Raw genomic sequence first — 26,671 nt, forward strand, 5'->3', positions numbered from 1 at the left:
GTGGAGAAGGAATAGCTGTGAGACGTGTGGCACTCACAATGTCAGTGGAGAAGGAATAGCTGTGAGACGTGTGGCACTCACAATGTCAGTGGAGAAGGAATAGCTGTGAGACGTGTGGCACTCACATTGTCAGTGGAGAAGGAATAGCTGTGAGACGTGTGGCACTCACATTGTCAGTGGAGAAGGAATAGCTGTGAGACGTGTGGCACTCACATTGTCAGCGGAGAAGGAATAGCTGTGAGACGTGTGGCACTCACATTGTCAGCGGAGAAGGAATAGCTGTGAGACGTGTGGCACTCACATTGTCAGCGGAGAAGGAATAGCTGTGAGACGTGTGGCACTCACATTGTCAGTGGAGAAGGAATATCTGTGAGACGTGTGGCACTCACATTGTCAGTGGAGAAGGAATAGCTGTGAGACGTGTGGCACTCACATTGTCAGTGGAGAAGGAATAGCTGTGAGACGTGTGGCACTCACATTGTCAGTGTAGAAGGAATAGCTGTGAGACGTGTGGCACTCACATTGTCAGTGGAGAAGGAATAGCTGTGAGACGTGTGGCACTCACATTGTCGGTGGAGAAGGAATAGCTGTGAGACGTGTGGCACTCACATTGTCAGTGGAGAAGGAATATCTGTGAGACGTGTGGCACTCACATTGTCAGTGGAGAAGGAATATCTGTGAGACGTGTGGCACTCACATTGTCGGTGGAGAAGGAATAGCTGTGAGACGTGTGGCACTCACATTGTCAGTGGAGAAGGAATAGCTGTGAGACGTGTGGCACTCACATTGTCAGTGGAGAAGGAATAGCTGTGAGACGTGTGGCACTCACATTGTCAGTGGAGAAGGAATAGCTGTGAGACATGTCGCACTCACATTGTCAGTGGAGAAGGAATAGCTGTGAGACGTGTGGCACTCACATTGTCAGTGTAGAAGGAATAGCTGTGAGACATGTGGCACTCACATTGTCAGTGTAGAAGGAATAGCTGTGAGACGTGTGGCACTCACATTGTCAGTGGAGAAGGAATAGCTGTGAGACGTGTGGCACTCACATTATCAGTGGAGAAGGAATAGCTGTGAGACGTGTGGCACTCACATTGTCGGTGGAGAAGGAATAGCTGTGAGACATGTGGCACTCACATTGTCAGTGGAGAAGGAATAGCTGTGAGACGTGTGGCACTCACATTGTCAGTGGAGAAGGAATATCTGTGAGACGTGTGGCACTCACATTGTCAGTGGAGAAGGAATAGCTGTGAGACATGTGGCACTCACATTGTCAGTGGAGAAGGAATATCTGTGAGACGTGTCGCACTCACATTGTCAGCGGAGAAGGAATAGCTGTGAGACGTGTGGCACTCACATTGTCAGCGGAGAAGGAATAGCTGTGAGACATGTGGCACTCACATTGTCAGCGGAGAAGGAATAGCTGTGAGACGTGTGGCACTCACATTGTCAGCGGAGAAGGAATAGCTGTGAGACGTTTCGCACTCACAATGTCGGTGGAGAAGGAATAGTTGTGAGACGTGTCGCACTCACATTGTCAGTGGAGAAGGAATATCTGTGAGACGTGTGGCACTCACATTGTCAGCGGAGAAGGAATAGCTGTGAGACGTGTGGCACTCACATTGTCAGCGGAGAAGGAATAGCTGTGAGACATGTGGCACTCACATTGTCAGTGGAGAAGGAATAGCTGTGAGACGTGGCACTCACATTGTCAGTGGAGAAGGAATAGCTGTGAGACATGTGGCACTCACATTGTCAGCGGAGAAGGAATATCCGTCCTGTAACGCAGTCGGGCTATAGAAGTTGTCCAGGATGCTCAGCAGGCACCGGCGGTCCCAGAGATCCGTCACACGACCGCCGTACACCACCTCCCCCGTCAGGTAATGAGCGGCTTTCCAGGGTATCTCTCTGCGCCCGTCAGTGAGGTTCCCCAGCATCTGCACAGCCACCTAGACAACAGAACGTATTGCATCACACAGAAAGTGACGACACTAACAGAATCATTGGATTCTTATCATTTAATTCAATGAGTGTTTCCAATGGCTGAAGGACGAAAATAAATAAATTAATAAAGACAGCGTCATGTTAAAGGATACATTTGCTACTGAGTGGCAGTGTTTGGCTGGCGTCTGTCAGTGTCCGCAAGGGCTGAGACTCCCACTGTCAGTGTCCGCAAGGGCAGAGACGCCCACTGTCAGCATCCGCAAGGGCTGAGACTCCCACTGTCAGCATCCACAAGGGCTGAGACTCCCACTGTCAGCATCCACAAGGGCTGAGACTCCCACTGTCAGCATCCACAAGGGCTGAGACTCCTATGTCAGCATCCACAAGGGCAGAGACGCCCATTGTCAGCGTACGCAAGGGCAGACACGCCCACTGTCAGCGTCCGAAAGGGCAGAGATGCCCACTGTCAGCGCCCGCAAAAGCAGACACACCCACTGTCAGCGTCCGTAGATGCTGTTATACCACTTGGTGGCACCATGGAAACGTGCACCAGCCTACGACACTCACATAAGATGCAACATTCCTGTGCGTCTTATAGTAACCCTCCTCTTCCCCATTACCTACCAGTCACTGTCCAGGAACGTCCCTTACATTACAGCTACCATGTGTCCAAATCTGTCCGTACAGAATCACGTGCTGCCACTCAGACACGCAGAAGAAAAAAACGTTCCACTGCGTCTCACAAACATTGTGTGTGAGGTTTAGTAACTCTTTAAAGCACCGACACAATTTGGCTCATTTCATGTCACTGAGAATCCCCCACAAGCAGCCCCCACAAACCTCTAGGTCAGAGAAGGTGAACTCATAGGGGACGGTCCAGCCCAGAGCCCCGTACTTCCTTCTCTCATTCACCACAGCGTTAAACAGGCACAGACTGAAGAGCAGCTTCTTCCATGGTAACCCATTGTTTTCCTTCTCGAAGATCTTCTCTGTGATCAGCCCGACGCCGCCGCTGTCAAATGTCTGCAACAATTTCCCCTTTAGTCCCCTAGGGGGCTCCACCGCCATCTACCAGGAGGCAAAGGAGATAGCAAGTGATAAATCAGTTTATAATGGAAGATAATGATGAGGGTGATGATGACATGTAAACTTGCACCAATCACTATTTCTGTGCGTCTACAGATGCCACCATCAGTCGCACCAATCATATTTTACAAAAGAAATCAAACGAGACTTAAAAAAGAAAAGAAAAAAGACCTCAAATAGACAAATACAGAATGTCATGTTTAAATGCAGAAAGCAGGATCACAAATTATATGTGATTACCTGCAGAAATAATCACCAATAATGTTTTCAAGTGACTGTATATATATAATTTGGTATTCTTTCAGCTTAGATGTGACAAAATGGCTGACAGGCAATGTCCTGCGTTTGACCTCAATGCACCTAGGTTGCGTGTGAGAGAGAGTAGATTCTGTCTTACTGAAATCAACCTTTATCTACAGACCATAAAGTTAGGGATGAAAGCAATGCTCCATGTGCAATGACCAGACCAGAGGTTATAAACCCTGACAAGAGGGAGATGGCCGGATCAATAACCTGATGGAAAATAAAGGAAGTCCACATGTTTAGATAATTAAGCCACTAAACTTCCTGGCTAGTCATAAAACTATTTAGGTATGACAAGGTACAGATCCTCACAGACCTCACTCTCTTTGAAGGAGATTTCAATGCCTTTGGGCTACACCCCCTCCCCTTCTCCTGTGTTTATTTTCTATCACCAAGAGTATGTAAAAATGGTGTATGTTTAGTGTCCAGCAGGAAAGTGGTTAAAAATCCCAAGGGTGGGGGCCTGCTGCAGCGGTGGGCTATATCTGTCCCTCTCACTGGGACAGAGAGGGCATCTCTGAGGGATACAGCAGCTACATTCTGGAGATGACCATTGTCTATTCTGTGAAACTCCCCCACAACAGAACCACCTAAGTTCGTTTGAGTAAGTGAGTTAGGTTTTCTGTATTTTTTATTTCTTTTCATTTATTGAGATCATACCATAAACTGTGTGTGTTTTTAAAATGTTCTTAATAATCTTTGTAACACCTTTTTGTAACTAAAGCTCTGAAGTATTCTTGAAATTAAACATCTAATTTTTAGTTCTGATTCTGTGATTCTTTTGAACGAAGGCCTAATGTGGCCCACGTCTACCTACTTTTCTACCTACCTGAGTACTGCAGTGTGTGTGTGACAGGTAGAAGCGAAGACTACCTTGCGTTTAGACGCTAAATTCCTCTTGCTGGTGGCAGCTAAGGTGTTTGATTAATCCCGTGTGTCAAAAGTGACCCCCACGTCGCATGTGGCAATTCTCAAATTGGCGTATTTGTAGAATTGGCCGGCAGCGTTGTGACACAGAACAAGAAACAAGACAACTTATTAGCAATCACTTAGCAACAAATGTATATCTTTCTCCTTATACAGAGCAGTAGTAGGAATACCTATTGGGGGACATGGATAAAGAGGAAGGCTGAGGAAACGCGAGGCGTCACTCCTCCTCTGCACTAATCTTCATGGACTTCTTATCATCTCACCTTGAAACCTTTCTGCAGAATGGAAACTGGGAAGCATTGATCGGACTTGGAGCTCAGCCAGAGCCTAAACTGGGGGTCCATGAAAGTGCGCTGCTGCTCAAATCTGAAATAAATCCACAATGTCAGTGTTTCTTTGCATAAAAGTAACGACTGCAACGTGTGCAATGGGAACTGGACTTACCCGTCCACAATTTCCCTGAGCCTGGGCATGAAGGAGGCGGCGAGGTGACAGTTCTGCAGGAAGACCCAGTGTCCTTTCAGTCGCTTTGCTTTATTGATCAGCTCCTCTGCTTTCACCCCCTGGCCACGTCCCAGAGAGACCATGTCTAGGTGCAGGGTGCTCCCCCGGCTCTCCAGGGACAGCCGCTCCAGCTGACCGGCCGGGTCAGTACCTATGGGTAACACGTAGAGTACACAAGTAATTACACAACTTCATCTCTGTTTCCAGCATTCTATTAGCTACATGGTGCACCTAACCAATATCCAGACTATCAATTCAGTAAGAAAGAGTGACATCACTGGGGGATGAATTGATAGGCCGAATATCATAAAGCAAATGTATTGTACAGTGGTCTGTGTGGAATTCATCACAGGACTCTGAATAACTGCAGAAGTGCGCTTTTATTCACTGCATCATGCTGAATAATGGCTGCAGAGACACTTCCTGAAGTGTAGAGCGGAGATGCAACTTCCTGTCCTCCACATGAATGCAACACAAAACACAACTATGTGTCCTACGCGCGAGCGTTCTGCTGTCGCACAGTTACACCCACTAGTCGCGAGTGGAGATGCGAATGATTCTGATTTGCACGTAGTTACTCAAAGTATGCAGGCTCCGACGCATGCGCAGTCTGCAACTAATCGCAAGATACGAACAGAATTGCGTTCAACTTTGAATCGGCATATAATGTCCAAATCCGTAACTTCCATTCCAGATTCCCCCGTGATCCTGGCCCATCCTGTGTACGGCAATTAGCCCTGACAAGATACTGTACTACCGCAGTGACATAATTATGTTAATATGAGTAATGTCCGAGGGGATGTAGTTATGTGACCGGCGGTCAGGACACCGCCAGTCACAATACCGCCAGCTCCATCCCGCCCCCCTCAACCCTGTTCTAGTGACTGACCAGAAGAGAGTATAAATATAAGAGGGGTGGCTGCTTCCGATTCCTCCAGAGCCTGCTTCAGATTTATTGCGCTGACCCCAACGTATTCTGCGCCCATATTCTCAACGATGAACTCTTGGATGGCGCTCGTTAAACACTCAGATCGAAGAACTTTTATCTATAAAAAATAAAATGAAACAGACACATTATCCGCTGACTAGATTTATCCATAGCAGATAGCCTGAGTTACTGTCAGGACAGCTGGAGAGCCGCACGTTCCCTTCCTCTGCGGGAAACATACAGTGGTGCCATCTATGGATTCCAACAGTACAGCGCCCCCATGTGGCCAAACGACTCAGCATTTTGTTTGGCATTACCAACACCAATTTTTGAATAAATATTTTTGACACAAGGAGGTGGTGCTTGTAGGAAAGTCAGATCAATATGAAGGCACCACGTAGGCCAAGATTTAGGTTAGGAGACCATTCTTTCCACCCGGCTACGTTACTGTTATTACTGAATGATACCACCTATCAGGATTGGCTGCCATACATATGTTTATTTTTTTAAATAAAAGCATAAAGGAAAAGCATCTGTAATACAGTCAGACTTTAGTAATTGGAGACGTAACACAATACTGATAGGTTATGTTACCAATATAAGTTTCTGGAATGAAGTCAATGTCTCCCATTGATATACAGCTTTGGGTCTTAGTTCTTGGGCACCTGCGTCTGGGTCCAGCCGCTGTGACATATCTGTGGAATATAGAATATAAGAGCCACTCAGCATGGCTATACTACAGTATACAGAAATAGCAATTGCACTGCACAGTCTGTGAGGCAACACTAAGGGGGGTATTCAATTAGCCGCGATAACAGACTTTTCCCGTAAAAAAAAAGACAAAACGGACTTTTCCCGCAAATCGCGATTACAGCCTATTCAATTAACCGGGAAAATTTATCAATGATAATTTTTTTCTCGAATTTCACTTCACCTGCTCTGAGCAAGTAAAAAGTTGGGAAAAATCTCTATTTTAAGATAAAAATGTTTGGATTTGGTTCAGCACCCCGGGACACCCCATTAATAACTAATGATTGAAGTTTTTAATTAGCCAATAATGACATACAATTTTTACGGTGAAAAAGTACAAAGTGATGGAACTTTAGGTTCAAGGTATGGGACAGGTGTATTGGGGTGCTTTATGAGTGGGACAGGTGTTTTTAGGCTTGCAGGTGGGATTAGTCAGTGTGTTACTTTTTGTTAAAAGTACCCTAAAATAACCCAAATATATACGTATACCCATTTTCATGTACCCCACATTTAATGAGAGCACTCATTTTGCACAAAACCAGCTTGTTTCTATAATTTAAAAAAAAATAATGCATAGAACAGCCATTTCACACAATTTAAGTCCCCATAAACTCTTTAATGTGGTCTCTAATACACATTTTATTGGGGTACAGGCTGAATTCCCCATTTTCACCTACACTTTTCACTGCAAGAATTTTCACAGGAAAGCCATCTCAAATTGAATTCCCCCCTAAGGTGTGTAACTAATTGTATAAACATTTCCCGTTCTGTTCTACAATATTGTGTCAGGTTCTGTCCCCCTCAGTGACTCCGCACTTTCACAGGATGAGTAGAATAACCATAAGTCACTGAGGAATGTTATGTTGAGATATAATAATAATAATAATGTTACTTATTTGGCACTTTTCCCCAATAGGGCGCTTATGGCATATTTATGTGCGTATAGTGGCACAGCTGGGGACAAATATAGCGTGGTGCCCATGGTGCGTGACACAAAATACAGGAGAGGTAATCAGATTACAGTCAATTCTCTGTAGCCAATAAACATTTGATTGGAATGACGGAAATGAGTGTAATTCCCAAAGCAGCCAGCAGGTGGCGATGCAGACATTTAGTTCCTGACCAGCATTTTTACTCATTAGTTCTACAGGGCGTGGTTGTGTGGATAATCAATGTCGACTGTCATTATATAGACACCATAATGTCGACATGTTCAGAATGTCAACAGCTACAGTGTCGGCCTGCAAAATGTCGTTTGATGACAGTGACATGGGTACTCTCCCATACTGCAAGCCAATCCTGTCACGACTAACATAGGAAACTGCTTGTGATTGGCTCTCAGTTTATTGCGTCTCATCCACTGGATTACAAGAAGTGTTTCTAGTATTTGTGGAGTTTTTATTTCAACAGAAGTTTATTAACATTCGTGTGTTATCTTTACATTTTATTCATTTTTGTTTCCAGCAAACCGTAACGTGGTCTTTGTACCCCATACACCAGAGCATCCTCTGGGGTGGCGCACCTGCCACTCATGGAGTCCAGGGGGGAATGGAAGCAGCCTCAGCTTAAATCAGCACGGCTCAGGTCCTTGGGGTGTGGCACTGATTCTGCGACTCCCCTTCACAGTGGTTCCAATCACAGTTTTGGGATGGGGAGCATGCAGCTAAATTTTATGTATTTTTAATGTACCATTCATTTCAGTGGGGATTATCCATCTAACGCACACTGGAGAGCCTCATTGAAAATAATGGCCCATTGGAATGAATGGGAAAAACTCCTTCAGACTTGCGTTCTAGATGTTTTCCCATAGACGAACACTTCCAGCACATACTGACTACGGATATACCGCATGTTGAACACTTAGGAAATGCAAAGAGGATCTGTGCATTATCACTTGTGTTCTATGATGCAGACACAGCGCCGGTGGATATCCAGCGTATATCTTGTCCCGGAACAAGAACAGGTAGAGATGCCAGAGACTGAATAGTACAAGGTGTGATACATGAGCAGTCATTAGGCTAGACATGCAATATGTAGTGTTATTGCCTGGTTACTATCTGCGTGACATGAGGCAGCTCCGCTCACCGTCCTGTGACGGGAACCCTGGACTTTCACACGGCTCGCTGAGAAGGTCATACAGGTTCCCAGCGTTACGGAATCCTCCCCACTGCTGTGCGCCGGATGACAGGGAGTCGCAGAGAGTGGAGAAAGGCTGCAGGTGGTGGCTCAGGTACCGGCACTGCCTCCACGCGTCATCCGAGAGCCAGCCAGGAACTCCACGTCTCAGGGGTCCAGCTGTGGCATCTACACACAGGGAGATAGAATGCTGATAAGGCCACATATTATTACCAGTTATTTATATAGCGCACATATATACCGCAGCGCTTTACAAAGACTATTTGGCCATTCACATCAGTCCCTGCCCCAGTGGAGCTTACAATCTATATTCCCTATCACATGTACACATATTCACGCTAAGGTTAATTTTGTTGGGAGCCAATTAACCTACCAGGTTTGGATTGTGGGTGGAAACCGGAGTACTCGGAGGAAACCCACGCAACATGTGGAGAACATACAAACTCCACACATCTAGGGTCATAGTGGGAATGGAACCCATGACCTCAGTGCTGTGAGGCAGTAATGCTAGTCATGCATATCAATCGTGACTCTGGAGATCAAACAGTAATATTACTATAACAGTAATATTACTATAATGTAACGCTCTCCTGCCTGTGCCACAGTTTCACCTGTTAGGACACTGGCGGCTAAATGGTTTCAGGGCGCTCCGTGAAGGACATGAGCTGTTCATTGTATTATAAGAAGCGGCGTCCATTCCTCCATGGTGACTGCCCAGTAGATGGGATTATTACTACCTTAGCTTCTTCTCGCGGCATGGGGAATCATGGCTGCGCTCAGTCTGAGGACTCCAGGTAATGTTATGGTGGCTGCACTCTGAGCTGTCATTACTAGCAGAGTCACGGCAATAGATCAGCCAATCAGCTGCGTACAATAACTGTCAGACTATACATGTAGAGAGATGTGTTTCTTGCTTGAAGTTGATTCGCTCACCGTTATACATCCACAGACAGAGGTAACAGTTTTGTAGTGAAACTAACATGTTACACTATCGGAAGGCCGTCATTTGCATAATTTCTGAGTGTAACCTCCATAGAGGTTAGTGACAGAAATGTAACACATCAAGGCCCTCATTCCGAGTTGTTCGCTCGCTAGCTGCTTTTAGCAGCATTGCACACGCTAAGCCGCCGCCTACTGGGAGTGAATCTTAGCTTTACAGAATTGCGAACAAAAGATTAGCAGAATTGCGAATAGAATAGCGATTAGAAATTTCTTTGTAGTTTCCGAGTAGCTCGAGACTTACTCTGCCACTGCGATCAGTTCAGTCCTTTTCGTTCCTGGTTTGACGTCACAAACACACCCAGCGTTCGCCCAGACACTCCCCCGTTTCTCCAGACACTCCCGCGTTTTTCCCAGAAACGGCAGCGTTTTTTCGCACACACCCATAAAACGTCCAGTTTCCGCCCAGAAACACCCACTTCCTGTCAATCAACTCCGATCACCAGAACGATTAAAAATCTTCGTTAAGCCGTGAGTAAAATACCAAACTTTTGTGCTAATTTACTTGGCGCATGCGCATTGCGAACATTGCGCATGCGCAGTTTGCGACTTATCGCACCGATGCGAAGAAAAAGAACGAGCGAACAACTCGGAATGAGGGCCCAAGTGAGTACTTTCAGCAGAGGAGATATTAATGGCCATTGCTATGCCAATCACTTCCACATGAGGGCGACAGAGGTTTATCAGTAAGCATTAGAGACAGGGAAAGTACTGCTTAGGGCAGGGGTGGGCAATTATCTCAGCTGGGGGGCCGCTTAACACTTTCAGCGAATATTCGATGGCCACATACAAAATATCTTGTATATACAATATCTATCACAAAAATGCTGTAAACATTTTATGTTCTCCGATGTTTGTATGGCTTTCCTCCCACACCACAAAAATATACTGGGAGGTGTTGCGGAATTCATACTGTAAGCGCCAAAAGGGCGGGGACTGATATGAATGACAAATATTTGTAGGAGTAAGTCCTGGGCTGCGCAGAGACTGCGTACACATACGATCCCACACTTGCACAGGCGAATTTACAGTCCCCCTGGTGGCGGCGACTACCCGAACGCAGGACAGCAAAATTAGCAGCACAGTGATCAAGTCTGCATTAGTCAGCAGTTGTAGCAAAACGCAAATGCAGCCAACTCATAACCAGACCCGTTATAGGGCCCAAGTCAGACATGATCACTGCTCTGCATTTTCGCACAGCAGGCGATCAGGTTTGAACTAGGGAGGCCAATTCCGGGCCATTATTTCAATCCCGGGTATCGGGATTGAAGAATGGGCAATCCCGGGAAACCCGGGATTGCATTTTGCTATGTGGCCGCTCCCTCGCCCCGCCCGCCCCGCACACATAACTCACTATATATCGAGCGCGGGTGGGTGGGGAACATCATCTGATCGCTGCTGGTGGCTCCCTGCAGTGGCTGATGGCGCAGCGTGACCTCTCACGCTGTGCTGTGGAGCCGGAACAAGGAAGCCGGGCAGCGTCTGAGCGTCCTGTGGATGCTCAACGCTGATCCCTCAATCCCCGGGATTGGAACTTCCAATCCTGGGATTGAATCCCGGCCGTTTTTGGCCCTAAATCCCGGGATCTGGTCGATCCCGATCCCGGGATTGGCCACCATAGTTTGAACTGTGAATACACCGCAATGTGCAGGCGCATCGGTCCGCAGCGCCGGGATAGTGCGAACAAAGCGATCGCACGGGTGATCGCAAGGCGATTGACAGGAAGAAGACGTTTGTGGGTGGCAATTGACCGTTTTAGAGGAGTGTCCGGAAAAATGAAGGAGGATCTAGGCGTTTGGGGGGAGGGTATCTGACGTCAGCTCCGGCCCCGATCATTGCAGCGGCTGAGTAAGTCCTGGGCTGTGTAGAGGCTGCATAAACTTTTGTTTGTGCAGCTCTCTGCAGATGTGATCGAACCCCTGCACAGCGATTTCCCCCTCCCCCTGTAGGCGGCGACTACCTGATCGCAGCAGTGCAAAAATCGCCTGCTAGCGATCAGGTCTGAATTAGGCCCATAGTTATGTATATAAAAACATAGTATATAGAACTATAAAAACACACACCACAATATATATTACGTTGCATACATAGGTTTTTTAGAGGCAAAATACAAATGTCTAAAAAAACACAGCAATCCAGTAATAAAAAAATAAATAAAAAATAACACAGTGCTGAAAACAAACAAACAGCATCCTGTGTAATGCTGCAATACACAGCTCTTGTCTCTCCCTGGGCACAGTTACTAGATCCCTCCTCCGGACCCATATAGCAGCCCCCCCCCCCCCCCCCCTCCTCCGGACCCGTATAGCAGCCACTTCCCCCCTCCCCTGGACCCATATAGCAGCCTCTTCCCCCCCTCCCCTGGACCCATATAGCAGCCTCTTCCCCCCTCCCCTGGACCCATATAGCAGCCTCTTCCCCCCTCCCCTGGACCCATATAGCAGCCTCTTCCCCCCTCCCCTGGACCCATATAGCAGCCTCTTCCCCCCTCCCCTGGACCCATATAGCAGCCTCTTCCCCCCTCCCCTGGACCCATATAGCAGCCTCTTCCCCCCTCCCCTGGACCCATATAGCAGCCTCTTCCCCCTCCCCTGGACCCATATAGCAGCCTCTTCCCCCCTCCCCTGGACCCATATAGCAGCCTCTTCCCCCCTCCCCTGGACCCATATAGCAGCCTCTTCCCCCCTCCCCTGGACCCATATAGCAGCCTCTTCCCCCCTCCCCTGGACCCATATAGCAGCCTCTTCCCCCCTCCCCTGGACCCATACAGCAGCCTCTTCCCCCCTCCCCTGGACCCATATAGCAGCCTCTTCCCCCCTCCCCTGGACCCATATAGCAGCCTCTTCCCCCCTCCCCTGGACCCATATAGCAGCCTCTTCCCCCTCCCCTGGACCCATATAGCAGCCTCTTCCCCCCTCCCCTGGACCCATATAGCAGCCTCTTCCCCCCCTCCCCTGGACCCATATAGCAGCCTCTTCCCCCCTCCCCTGGACCCATATAGCAGCCTCTTCCCCTCTCCACTGGACCCATATAGCAGCCTCTTCCCCCCTCCCCTGGACCCATATAGCAGCCTCTTCCCCCCTCCCCTGGACCCATATAGCAGCCTCTTCCCCCCTCCCCTGGACCCATATAGCAGCCTCTTCCCCCCTCCCCTGGACCCATATAGCAGCCTCTTCCCCCCTCCCCTGGACCCATATAGCAGCCTCTTCCCCCCTCCCCTGGACCCATATAGCAGCCTCTTCCCCTCTCTACTGGACCCATATAGCAGCCTCTTCCCCCCTCCCCTGGACCAATATAGCAGCCTCTTCCCCCCTCCCCTGGACCCATATAGCAGTCTCTTCCCCCCTCCCCTGGACCCATATAGCAGCCTCTTCCCCCCTCCCCTGGACCCATATAGCAGTCTCTTCCCCCCTCCCCTGGACCCATATAGCAGCCTCTTCCCCCCTCCCCTGGACCCATATAGCAGCCTCTTCCCCCCTCCCCTGGACCCATATAGCAGCCTCTTCCCCCCTCCCCTGGACCCATATAGCAGCCTCTTCCCCCTCCCCTGGACCCATATAGCAGCCTCTTCCCCCCTCCCCTGGACCCATATAGCAGCCTCTTCCCCCCTCCCCTGGACCCATATAGCAGCCTCTTCCCCCCTCCCCTGGACCCATATAGCAGCCTCTTCCCCTCTCCACTGGACCCATATAGCAGCCTCTTCCCCCCTCCCCTGGACCCATATAGCAGCCTCTTCCCCCCTCCCCTGGACCCATATAGCAGCCTCTTCCCCCCTCCCCTGGACCCATATAGCAGCCTCTTCCCCCCTCCCCTGGACCCATATAGCAGCCTCTTCCCCCCTCCCCTGGACCCATATAGCAGCCTCTTCCCCCCTCCCCTGGACCCATATAGCAGCCTCTTCCCCCCTCCCCTGGACCCATATAGCAGCCTCTTCCCCTCTCTACTGGACCCATATAGCAGCCTCTTCCCCCCTCCCCTGGACCCATATAGCAGCCTCTTCCCCCCTCCCCTGGACCCATATAGCAGTCTCTTCCCCCCTCCCCTGGACCCATATAGCAGCCTCTTCCCCCCTCCCCTGGACCCATATAGCAGCCTCTTCCCCCCTCCCCTGGACCCATATAGCAGTCTCTTCCCCCCTCCCCTGGACCCATATAGCAGCCTCTTCCCCCCTCCCCTGGACCCATATAGCAGCCTCTTCCCCTCTCTCCTGAACCTATATAGCAGTCTCTTCCCCCCTCCCCTGGACCCATATAGCAGCCTCTTCCCCTCTCTCCTGAACCTATATAGCAGCCTCTTCCCCTCTCTCCTGAACCTATATAGCAGTCCCCCCCCCCCCCCCCCCCTAAACCCATATAGCAGTTTTTAACTCCCCTCCCCTCCCCTGAACCTATATGGCAGCTTAAGGGGTTCACTACGATATGACGGCGGTCGGGCACCCAGCGACCAGCATACCGGCGCCGGGAGCCTGACCGCCGGCTTACCGACAGTGTGGCGATCGCAAATGAGCCCCTTGCGGGCTTGCTGCGCTCGCCACGCTATTTTATTCTCCCTCCAGGGGGGTCGTGGACCCCCACGAGGGAGAATAAGTGTCGGTATGCCGGCTGTCGGGCTCCCGGCGCCGGTATGCTGGTCGCCGGGAGCCCGACCGCCGGCACACTGAAGACCACCCCAGCTTAAGCACTGCTCCAGGGGCTGGCTGGACAGGGGGTTTACCTGTTTTTCACACTGGAGGACGATCCCCGCTGCCTGTTGATCCGCCCTGCTGCTGCCCGGAGTCACTGCTGCTGTGGTCTCTGCTCCCGCTCGCTGCCCGCTGCTCCTGCTCACTGGCCGCCCCCCGTGCTGCCCAGCGCATGACAACAGAGGTAATCCCGGTCAGCTGACCCTGTGACGTGACCGGGATTTCCTCAGCGGCGCCGCGTCTGGGAGCAGTGTAGCGCAATGACAAGCGGCTCAGCCTGTCGGGCCGCTTGTCATTGCACTCCGATGGGGCACAGCAGGCCAGGCAGGATCGGTCCGCGGGCCGCATGTTGCCCACCCCACATCATTCTGACCTGATCGCACGCTGCAGTTTATCGCAGTGGTGTGATCGGGTCAAAACTGCGCACGCGCCGGTGCTGCAGTGCGCCGGTGCATGCCAGAAGGCCAGCGTTGCGCTACGATCGCCTCTGCCTGATTGACAGGCAGAGGCGGTCACTGGACGGGGGGCGGAGTCACTGTGCGATGCTTTTGCACTTCTGTGGAAGGGGGGGGGGGGCGGCACTGACATGCGGGGTGGCATAGCCCTATGCTGGGCGTACCCCTGCATGTCTATGGTCATCATGATCGTAGCTGTGCTAAGTTTTGCAGGGCTACGATCAACTCGGAATGACCCCCTGGGGTAGGTGTGTATCGCGCACTCTCTCTCTCTCTATAAACAATAGGCTGTAATCCACGGTATTGTGGTGCCCGAGGTAGGTGACCACAGCATATAAATAACAAAGTCATCCATATTCTGCACTCACCTAATTACACTACTAACTGTATTTCATTTACATTCAGGGAACGTCGGTTCCGAAATATTGCAATCATTTGTCAAGCTGGCCAATCACGTCACGGTCTCCCCTTCTGGCCAATCCCTACCCTGACCCACCAGTCCCTACCCTGCCCCTGCATCATATACCCCCATCATTATAGAAACGGTGCTTACACACAGTACCCTCACTTTGCTCCCTCTTCTCAGGGTATAACGCGTTCTCCGACACTTCATCCAATCCTGGAAAACAGAATATAGGACTTTATTACACATTTCTTGTCCTGTGCGGATACATAAACCATAAATCAAACATCTCACTCAGGATCTGGGCTGAATTACAGCATATTGCACTGCCAAGATTGGTGGATTCTGACGGTCAAAGATCTAAGAATCTCTCGATCGCTTATCACATATCAATAATGAGTTATTTGTCGCTCTACAAGTTCTCAAGGTGAAATCAGATGATCAAGACTTAAGATCCCCTTTTTTCCCTGATGCTTTAACAAACACCAGTAATCCCAGACTACTAATTACTGTTTGTCTAACAAACTCTAAGGATTGCAGTCTGTGATATAGATATATATATATATATATATATATACACAGAGAATTAATATAACCAAGGTGGGCTTAGCGTATATGGTAATTATCTGTCTTATTAGTATTCTGACCTAGGTGAAGTGACCAGACCTCCAGAGCGAATGAGGCCTTCACCTGTAGCAGCCGCCCTTCCCCTCCGAGGCCCCAGGACTGTTACTCCAAGTGGTCAATCCTTATAGCCGCTATGGGGGTGTAGAAACGGCACCACAACTCACCCCCCTTGTGGCCCCATCTCACCATTCCCAATCCCCCCAGCCAGTATAAGGCCAGCACTTGCAGACAGAACACACGCTGCAGATTAGTGAGTGGAATCATGGTATAAGGTGGAAGGAAATCATTTCACATCTCCACCCACAATTCCTTGGGTGCATGCATGCTTTATCTGGTGCTTTTATACAAACGTGTGCACGGCTCACCCTAGAGATGCCTTTTACCAGGCTTACTTCTATGTATTTCAGCAAAGCTTCTGTACTATTGAGGCAGAGAGGTTGGATTTTTTAGTCTGAAGAATAATAGACAATGATGTCTGGATGAGATGTATCAGTGATGGAAACCACAGATGTATCCATGGGGCAATCTCCCAGGGTTGGTGAAGACTCATAGGGTGGTATTCAATTCTTTTCACTCCCTTCCACATCTGTTCTGTTTCTGCTGACGGGCGTGGTATAACCATTTCAGCTCGCTACCCCCGGGGTAGCGAGGGCGTCCAACCCTTTGCGCAGCTAAACCTGATTACTATGGGCGTGATATGCGCGATAACAGGGATCAATTTAGAAAGGAGATTCGGTGCGATATATAATTTGAATACCTCCCATAGAGTTACAGAACTAATACTAAAATCCCCATTTCCACTGTGACGAGCGTGCGCCGCATGCTGAATGCTCAGACACTGGTATACAGGTGCGTCATATATCTACCTGTACCTCCTGCAGGGGCGCCTGCTTCCATTAGGTTGCTCAGCAGCAAGGAGTGCAGAAAGAAATCCCACTCCCTCTGTGACGGAGATCCCGGAGAACCGGATTCCTGCCCGTTACGGTTTCTCATAATGCTTACAGTCAGCATGAAGGAAAAGCAAAGCTTGTGCTCGGTAAAAAGAGACGAGGATACAATCTAAATGAGAATTAAGACAACAGAAATGGCACAGGCTTAATTTGTAACATGGTGCAATGTGCTGTAACCCATAGCAACCAAACATACTTTTATTGTCACTGTTAGAGCAGCGTTATCTGTAAATAACCTTTCTCTAACGTCCTGGAGGATGCTGGGGACTCCGTAAGGACCATGGGGATAGACGGGCTCCGCAGGAGACATGGGCACTTTAAGAAAGAATTTAGTTCCTGGTGTGCACTGGCTCCTCCCTCTATGCCCCTCCTCCAGACCTCAGTTTGATACTGTGCCCAGACGAGCTGGGTGCTGTTCAGTGAGCTCTCCTGAGTTTGCTGAGAGAAAGTATTTTGTTAGGTTTTTTATTTTCAGGGAGCTCTGCTGGCAACAGACTCCCTGCATCGTGGTACTGAGGGGAGAGAAGCAGCCCTACTCTCTGAAGCTAGGTCCTGCTTCTTAGGCTACTGGACACCATTAGCTCCAGAGGGATTGGTACGCAGGATCTCACCCTCGCCGTCCGTCCCGGAGCCGCGCCGCCGTCCCCCTCGCAGAGCCGGAAGATAGAAGCCGGGTGAGTATGAGAAGTAAAGAAGACTTCAGAGGCGGCAGAAGACTTCATGATCTTCACTGAGGTAACGCACAGCACTGCAGCTGTGCGTCATTGCTCCCACACACCTCACATACTCCGGTCACTGTAAGGGTGCAGGGCGCAGGGGGAGGGGGCGCCCCGGGCAGCAATATAAACCTCTTTTTTGGCAAAAGGAGCATCTATACAGCTGGACACTGTATATATGCATGAGCCCCCGCCAATTTTACACTTTTAGCGGGACAGAAGCCCGCCGTTGAGGGGGCGGGGCTTCTCCCTCAGCACTCACCAGCGCCATGTTTTTCTCCACAGCACCGCTGAGAGGAAGCTCCCCGGACTCCCCCCTGCTTATACCACGGTAGAAGAGAGGGTTTTAAAGAATAGGGGGGGGGGGGCACATAATTCGGCGCAGATAATAACAGCGCTACTGGGTAAATATTACATTGCTGTGTTTTTCCTGGGCCATATAGCGCTGGGGTGTGTGCTGGCATACTCTCTCTCTGTCTCTCCAAAGGGCCTTGTGGAGGAATTATCTTCAGATGAGCATTCCCTGAGTGTGTGGTGTGTCGGTACGTGTGTGTCGACATGTCTGAGGTAAAAGGCTCTCCTAGGGAGGAGATGGAGCAAATGTGTGTGTGAGTGGTGTCTCCGTCGACAACGCCGACACCTGATTGGATATGTGAAATTAAGTGCTGAGGTAAATTTATTGCACAAAAGATTAGAGAACAGACAGGGAATCTACCCATGTCTGTCCCTATGTCGCAGAGACCTTCAGAGTCTCACAATGCTCACTATCCAAAATAATAGACACTGATATCGACACGGAGTCTGACTCCAGTGTCGACTACGATAATGCAAAGTTACAGCCAAAACTGGCAGAAAAGTATTCAATATATGATTATTGTAATAAAAGATGATTTGCATATCACTGATGACTCATCTGTCCCTGACACGAGGGTACACATGTTTAAGGGGAAGAAAGCTGAGGTAAATTTTCCTCCTCTCATGAAGAAAAAGAGCGTGAATCTCCAGACAAGAAGCTGCAGCTTCGCAAAAAGAATTCTCAGGGAGTATCCTTTCCCTACTAGGGCCAGGATACGAGGGGAATCTTCCCCTAGGGTGGACAAAGCATTGACACGTTTACCCAAAAGGTAGCGCTGACTTAACAGCTATCCTCAGGGATCCTGCAGATAGCTTGCAGTAAAAGTACTTTGAAGTCCATTTACACACATGCTGGTACACTACTCAGACCGGCGATTGTGTCGGCATGGGTTTATAGCGCTGTAGCAGCGTGGACAGATACCTTATCAGCGGAGATTGAAACCCTAGATAAGGATACCATGGTATTGACCCTAGTGTATATATATATATATATATATATATATATATATATAAATAAAAGATGCTGTCTTATATATATATATAAAACATGCCCAAAGAGACATTAGTCTACTGGGTTCTAGAGTCAACGCTATGTCGATTTCTGCTAGAAGTGTCCTGTGGAACATGCAATGGACAGGTGATGCTGACTAAAAGAGGCATATGGAAGGTTTACCTTACAAGGCTGAGAAATTGTGTGGAGAAGGGCTCTCGGACCTGGTCTCCACAGCTATAGCTGGTAATTCTGATCTTTTGCCTTATATTCCCTCACAGCCTAAGAAAGCACGACATTATCAAATGCAGTCCTTTCGGTCGCAGAATAACAAGAAAGTACGAGGAGCGTCCTTTCTTACCAGAGGTAAGGGTACAGGGCACAGCTAGTTCCCAGGAACAGAAGTCCTCCCAGGCCTCTACTACATCCAACGCATGACGCTGGAGCTCCGCTAAGGGAGTCCGCCCCAGTGGGAGCACGTCTTCGTCTCTTCAGCCACATCTGAGTTCACTCACAGGTGGTTCCCGGGGCAATAAAAAATTGTTTCTCAGGGTTACAAGCTGGATTCGAAAGGTGCCTCCTCGCCGGTTTTTCCGTATCGGACCTACCGGCTTCTCCCCAGGAAGGGAGATAATATTAAATACAATTCACACATTGTATCTCCAACAGGTGGTGCTCAAGGTTCCCCTCCTGCAACAAGGAAGGCGATATGACTCAACCTTGGCTGTAGTCCCGAAACCGTACGGTTCGGTCAGACCTATTTTTAAAATTAAAATCTCTGAACCTATACGGGAAAAGGTTCAAATTTAAAGTGGAATCGCCCAGAGCGATCATCGCCAGTCTGGAAGGGGGGGATTTGATGGTGTATCTAAACATAAAGGCTGCATACCTTCATGTTCCCATTTATCCACCCCATCAGGCGTACCTGACAATTGCGGTACAGGATTGTCATTACCAATTTCAGGGTAATTGGCGGAAATAATGGTGCTCCTACGCAAGCAAGGAGTCACAGTTGTCCCATACTTGGACGATCTCCTAATAAGGGCGAGATCAAAATAGCAGTTGTTGAACAGCGTGTCACTTTCGCTGAAGGTGTCACAGCAACACGGCTGGATTCTCAATTTCCCGAGGTCACAGTTGGTTCCTATAACTCGTCTGCCCTTCTTGGGTATGATTCTGGATACAGACCAGAAATGGGTTTACCTTCAGATAGAGAAGGCCCAGGAACTCATGACTCTGGTCAGGGACCTATTGAAACCAAGACAGGTGTCAGTGCATCACTGCACTCGAGTCCTGGGAAAAACATTCCCTTCAGCAGGTTCCATGCAAGGACTTTCCAATGGGACCTACTGGACAAGTGGTCCAGGTCACATCTACGGATTCATCAGTTGATCACCCTATCCCCCAGGGCCAGGGTATCTCTCCTGTGGTGGCTGCAGAGTGCTCACCTTCTAGAGGGCCGCAGATTCGGCATTCAGGACTAGATCCTGGTGACCACGGATGCGAGCCTCCGAGGCTGGGGAGCAGTCACACAGGGAAGAAATTTCCAAGGTCTTTGGTCAAGTCAAGAGACTTGTCTTCACATCAACATATTGGAACTAAGGGCCATATACAACGCGAAAGCCACCAGAATTCTTCGCTGGGCGGAGAATCATGTAAGAGCACTGTCAACAGTGTTCATTCCGGAAGTGAACAACTGGGAAGCAGACTTCCTCACCAGACATACGTCCTGGAGAGTGGAGACTTCATCAGGAAGTCTTCGCACAGATTGCAGTTTGGTGGGGACTGCCACAGATAGACAGGATGGCGTCCCGCCTCAACAAAAAGCTGCAAAGTTATTGCGCCTGGTCAAGAGACCCTCAGGCAGTAGCAGTAGACGCCCTAGTGACACCGTGGGTGTTCCAGTCAGTCTATGTATTTCCTCCTCTTCCTCTCATACCCAACGGTTGAGAATAATAAGAAAAAGGAGGAGTGAGAACAATCCTCATTGTTCCAGATTGGCCACGAAGGATCTGGTATCCGGATCTGCAGGAAATGCTTACAGAAAATCCGTGGCCTCTTCCTCTAAGGCAGGACCTGTTGCAACAGGGCCCATGTCTGTTCCAAGACTTACCGCGGCTGCGTTTAACGGCATGGCGGTTGAACGCCGGATCCTAGCGGAAAAACGCATTCCGGATGAGGTCATTCCTACGCTGATAAAGGCTAGGAAGGACGTTACATCTTAACATTATCACCGTATCTGGCGAAAATATGTTTCTTGGTGTGAGGCCAGGAATGCTCCTACGGAAGAATTCCATCTGGGCCGTTTCCTTCACTTCCTACAAACTGGGGTGAATTTGGGTCTAAAACTTAGGCTCCATTAAGGTTCAGATTTCGGCCCTATCCATTTTCTTTCAAAAAGAGTTGGCTTCTCTACCAGAAGTTCAGACGTTTGTAAAAGGAGTGCTGAGTATTCAGCCTCTTTTTGTGCCTCCGGTGGCACCTTGGGATCTTAACGTGGTGTTAAGTTTCCTAAAGTCACACTGGTTTGAACCACTTAGAACGGCGGAGTTAAAATATCTCATGGTCATGTTATTAGCCTTGGCTTCGGCTAGACGTGTGTCAGAATTAGCGGCTTTGTCACATAAAAGCCCCTATCTGGTTTTCCATATGGATAGAGCAGAATTGCGGACCCGTGCACAATTTCTGCCGAAAGTGGTTTCATCTTTTCATATGAACCAACCTATTGTGGTGCCTATGGCTACACGTGACTTGGAGGATTCCGAGTCCCTTGATGTGGTCAGGGCTTTGAAAATTTACGTGGCCAGAATGGCTAGAGTCAGGAAAACTGAAGCGCTGTTTGTCCTGTATGCATCCAACAAGATTGGTGCCCCTGCTTCAAAGCAAACTATTGCTCGCTGGATTTGTAACACGATTCAGCAAGCGCATTCTACGGCTGGATTGCCGTTACCAAAATCGGTCAAGGCCCATTCCACTAGGAAGGTGGGCTCTTCTTGGGCGGCTGCCCGGGGGGTCTCAGCACTACAGCTGTGTCGAGCTGCTACTTGGTCGGGTTCAAACACTTTTGCAAAATTCTATAGGTTTGATACCCTGGCTGAGGAGGACCTCATGTTTGCTCAATCGGTGCTGCAGAGTCATCCGCACTCTCCCGCCCGTTTGGGAGCTTTGGTATAATCCCCATGGTCCTTACGGAGTCCCCAGCATCCTCTAGGACGTTAGAGAAAATAAGATTTTACTTACCGGTAAATCTATTTCTCGTAGTCCGTAGAGGATGCTGGGCGCCCGTCCCAAGTGCGGACTTCTTCTGCAATACTTGTATATAGTTATTGCTTCAATAAGGGTTACGTTATAGTTGCATCTGTCTTGCACTGATGATATGCTGTTTTCATACTGTTAACTTGGTAGTTATCACAAGTTATACGGTGTGATTGGTGTGGCTGGTATGAATCTTGCCCTTGGATTAACAAAATCCTTTCCTTGTACTGTCCATCTCCTCTGGGCACAGTTTCTCTAACTGAGGTCTGGAGGAGGGGCATAGAGGGAGGAGCCAGTGCACACCAGGAACTAAATTCTTTCTTAAAGTGCCCATGTCTCTTGCGGAGCCCGTCTATCCCCATGGTCCTTACGGAGTCCCCAGCATCCTCTACGGACTACGAGAAATAGATTTACCGGTAAGTAAAATCTTATTTTTACTAATCATTAAAGTAATCCTGCCACCATGAATCAGTGTGCATCAGAACACATTACAGCTACGTGTATATTCAAGAAGCAGTTAGCTTCCTGACGAACGGGATCCCGAATCAGGACATAAACCCGGTGTCACTATACGGAAACCGACCGGGATGCCAGCCTCAAAATACCGACATCCGGTATCCCGATTGTCCTGACAGCGGGACGCGCTGGCGCCCTGCTGCGGGGTAGGGGGGAGGTTAGGTTTATGCTGCAGAATGCAGACGGGGGGTTAGGGTTAGGCACCGGGGAGGGAGGGTTAGGCACATGGAGGGGGAGGTTAGAATTAGGCACCTATCGGGGAGGGTTAGGCAGCGGGGAAGGGAGGGTTAGGGTTCGGCTCATAGCGGGAAGGGTTATGCAGTGGGGAAGGGAGGGTTAGGGATAGCACATAGCGGGAAGGATTAGGCAGCGGGGAAGGGAGGGTTAGGATTTGGCAGATAGCGGGGAGGGTTAGGCACATAGAGGGGGAGGTTAGGATTAGGCACCTAGCGGGGAGGTTTAGGCAGCGGGGAAGGGCGAGTTAGGGATAGCACATAGCGGGGAGGGTTAGGCAGCGGGGAAGGGAGGGTTAGGGTTCGGCACATAGCGGGGAGGGTTAGGCAGCGGGGAAGGGAGGGTTAGTGATAGCACATAGAGGGGAGGGTTAGGCAGCGGGGAAGGGAGGGTTAGTGATAGCACATAGCGGGGAGGGTTAGGCAGCGGGAAGGGAGGGTTAGTGATAGCACATAGCGGGGAGGGTTAGGCAGCGGGGAAGGGAGGGTTAGGCAGCGGGGAAGGGAGGGTTAGGGATAGCACATAGCGGGGAGGGTTAGGCAGCGGGGAAGGGAGGGTTAGAGATAGCACATAGCGGGGAGGGTTAGGCAGCGGGGTGGGGAGGGTTAGGCAGCGGGGAAGGGAGGGTTAGGGATAGCACATAGCGGGGAGGGTTAGGCAGCGGGGAAGGGAGGGTTAGGCAGCGGGGTGGGGAGGGTTAGGCAGCGGAGAAGGGAGGGTTAGGGATAGCACATAGCGGGGAGGGTTAGGCAGCGGGAAGGGAGGGTTAGGGATAGCACATAGCGGGGAGGGTTAGGCAGCGGGGAAGGGAGGGTTAGGGTTAGGCACCACCGGGGAGGGCTAGGATTAGACACTAGGGAGGGAGGGCTAGGCACGTAGAGGCGGAGGTTAGGGTTAGGCACCTAGCAGGGAGGGTTAGGTAGCGGGGAAGGGAGAGTTAGGGATAGCATCTAGCAGGGAGGGTTAGGTAGCGGGGAAGGGAGAGTTAGGGTTAGCACATAGCGGGGAGGGTTAGGCAGCGGGAAGGGAGGGTTAGGGATAGCACATAGTGGGGAGGGTTAAGCAGCGGGAAGGGAGGGTTAGGCAGCGGGTCGGGGAGGGTTAGGCAGCGGGCAAGGGAGGGTTAGGCAGCGGGGTGGAGAGGGTTAGGCAGCGGGGAAGGGAGGGTTAGGCAGCGGGGCGGGGAGGGTTAGGCAGCGGGAAGGGAGGGTTAGGGATAGCACATAGCGGGGAGGGTTAGGCAGCGGGAAGGGAGGGTTAGGGATAGCACATAGTGGGGAGGGTTAGGCAGCGGGAAGGGAGGGTTAGGGATAGCACATAGCGGGGAGGGCTAGGCAGCGGGAAGGGAGGGTTAGGGATAGCACATAGCAGGGAGGGTTAGGCAGCGGGAAGGGAGGGTTAGGGATAGCACATAGCGGGGAGGGTTAGGCAGCGGGGAAGGGAGGGTTAGGCAGCGGGGAAGGGAGGGTTAGGGATAGCACATAGCGGGGAGGGTTAGGCAGCGGGAAGGGAGGGTTAGGGATAGCACGTAGTGGGGAGGGTTAGGCAGCGGGAAGGGAGGGTTAGGGATAGCACATAGTGGGGAGGGTTAGGCAGCAGGAAGGGAGGGTTAGGGATAGCACAAAGCGGGGAGGGTTAGGCAGCGGGGAAGGGAGGGTTACGCAGCGGGGAGGGGAGGGTTAGGCAGCAGGGAAGGGAGGGTTAGGGATAGCACATAGCGGGGAGGGTTAGGCAGCGGGGAAGGGAGGGTTAGGCAGCGGGGTGGGGAGGGTTAGGCAGCGGGTAAAAGGGAGGGTTAGGGATAGCACATAGTGGGGAGGGTTAGGCAGCGGGGAAGGGAGGGTTAGGCAGCGGGGTGGGGAGGGTTAGGCAGCGGGGAAGGGAGGGTTAGGGATAGCACATAGCGGGGAGGGTTAGGCAGCGGGAAGGGAGGGTTAGGGATAGCACATAGCGGGGAGGGTTAGGCAGCGGGGAAGGGAGGGTTAGGGTTAGGCACCACCGGGGAGGGCTAGGATTAGGCACCAGGGAGGGAGGGCTAGGCACGTAGAGGCAGAGGTTAGGGTTAGGCACCTAGCAGGGAGGGTTAGGTAGCTGGGAAGGGAGAGTTAGGGATAGCACCTAGCAGGGAGGGTTAGGTAGCGGGGAAGGGAGAGTTAGGGTTAGCACATAGCGGGGAGGGTTAGGCAGCGGGAAGGGAGGGTTAGCACATAGTGGGGAGGGTTAAGCAGCAGGAAGGGAGGGTTAGGCAGCGGGGCGGGGAGGGTTAGGCAGCGGGGAAGGGAGGGTTAGGCAGCGGGGCAGGGAGGGTTAGGCAGCGGGGCAGGGAGGGTTAGGCAGCGGGGCGGGGAAGGTTGGGCAGCGGGAAGGGAGGGTTAGGAATAGCACATAGCGGGGAGGGTTAGGCAGCGGGGAAGGGAGGGTTAGGCAGCGGGAAGGGAGGGTTAGGGATAGCACATAGCGGGGAGGGTTAGGCAGCGGGAAGTGAGGGTTAGGGATAGCACATAGTGGGGAGGGTTAGGCAGCGGGAAGAGAGGGTTAGGGATAGCACATAGCGGGGAGGGCTAGGCAGCGGGAAGGGAGGGTTAGGGATGGCACATAGCAGGGAGGGTTAGGCAGCGGGAAGGGAGGGTTAGGGATAGCACATAGCGGGGAGGGTTAAGCAGCGGGAAGGGAGGGTTAGGCAGCGGGGCGGGGAGGGTTAGGCAGCGGGGAAGGGAGGGTTAGGCAGCGGGGAAGGGAGGGTTAGGCAGCGGGAAGGGAGGGTTAGGGATAGCACATAGCGGGGAGGGTTAGGCAGCGGGAAGGGAGGGTTAGGGATAGCACATAGTGGGGAGGGTTAGGCAGTGGGAAGGGAGGGTTAGGGATAGCACATAGCGGGGAGGGCTAGGCAGCGGGAAGGGAGGGTTAGGGATAGCACATAGCGGAGAGGGCTAGGCAGTGGGAAGGGAGGGTTAGGGATAGCACATAGCGGGGAGGGTTAGGTAGCGGGGAAGGGAGAGTTAGGGTTAGCACATAGCGGGGAGGGTTAGGCAGCGGGAAGGGAGGGTTAGGGATAGCACATAGTGGGGAGGGTTAGGCAGCGGGAAGGGAGGGTTAGGCAGCGGGGCGGGTTAGGCAGCGGGGAAGGGAGGGTTAGCCAGCGGGGCGGGGAGGGTTAGGCAGCGGGGAAGGGAGGGTTAGGCAGCGGGGCGGGGAGGGTTAGGCAGCGGGGCGGGGAGGGTTAGGCAGCGTGAGGGAGGGTTAGGGATAGCACATAGTGGGGAGGGTTAGGCAGCGGGAAGGGAGGGTTAGGGATAGCACATAGTGGGGAGGGTTAGGCAGCGGGAAGGGAGGGTTAGGGATAGCACATAGCGGGGAGGGCTAGGCAGCGGGAAGGGATGGTTAGGGTTAGGCACCAGGGAGGGAGGGTTAGGGTTAGGCACATAGAGGCGGAGGTTAGGGTTAGGCACCTAGCAGGGAGGGTTAGGTAGCGGGGAAGGGAGGGTTAGTGATAGCACATAGAGGGGAGGGTTAGGCAGCGGGGAAGGGAGGGTTAGGCAGCGGGGAAGGGAGAGTTGGGGATAGCACATAGCGGGGAGGGTTAGGCAGCGGGAAAGGGAGGGTTAGGGATAGCACATAGCGGGGAGGGTTAGGGATAGCACATAGAAGGGAGGGTTAGGCAGCGGGAATGGAGGGTTAGGGATAGCACATAGCGGGGAGGGTTAGGGATAGCACATAGCGGGGAGGGTTAGGCAGCGGGAAGGGAGGGTTAGGGATAGTACATAGCGGGGAGGGTTAGGCAGCAGGGAAGGGAGGGTTAGGGATAGCACATAGTGGGGAGGGTTAGGCAGCGGGAAGGGAGGGTTAGGGATAGCACATAGCGGGGAGGGTTAGGGATAGCACATAGCGGGGAGGGTTAGGCAGCGGGAA

The 26,671-nt window shown here is 51.1% G+C and overlaps 1 protein-coding gene across 7 annotated transcripts in view; it reads right to left on the minus strand.

The window, feature by feature from the left end:
* DNAH14 (dynein axonemal heavy chain 14) overlaps window positions 1-26,671 on the minus strand; it is a 427,754-nt gene that overhangs the window by 41,996 nt on the left and 359,087 nt on the right. The window contains exons 71-79 of one of the 7 annotated variants that reach the window (XM_063919003.1): window positions 16,619-16,805; window positions 15,285-15,335; window positions 8,531-8,749; window positions 6,290-6,390; window positions 5,657-5,813; window positions 4,708-4,918; window positions 4,527-4,629; window positions 2,785-3,012; window positions 1,752-1,949 (exon numbers count right to left, since the gene is read on the minus strand). In XM_063919003.1, the coding sequence (XP_063775073.1) occupies window positions 1,752-1,949; window positions 2,785-3,012; window positions 4,527-4,629; window positions 4,708-4,918; window positions 5,657-5,813; window positions 6,290-6,390; window positions 8,531-8,749; window positions 15,285-15,335; window positions 16,619-16,805 (1,455 nt within the window). Of the gene's footprint in view, window positions 1-1,751; window positions 1,950-2,784; window positions 3,013-4,526; window positions 4,630-4,707; window positions 4,919-5,656; window positions 5,814-6,289; window positions 6,391-8,530; window positions 8,750-15,269; window positions 15,336-16,612; window positions 16,806-26,671 lie in introns of all 7 variants that reach the window. The other 6 variants (XM_063919002.1, XM_063918999.1, XM_063919001.1 and 3 more) reach the window with 6 other exon arrangements.

The sequence above is a fragment of the Pseudophryne corroboree genome, chromosome 4 (genome assembly GCF_028390025.1).
Source record: "Pseudophryne corroboree isolate aPseCor3 chromosome 4, aPseCor3.hap2, whole genome shotgun sequence".
In the NCBI taxonomy this organism is placed as follows: domain Eukaryota; kingdom Metazoa; phylum Chordata; class Amphibia; order Anura; family Myobatrachidae; genus Pseudophryne; species Pseudophryne corroboree.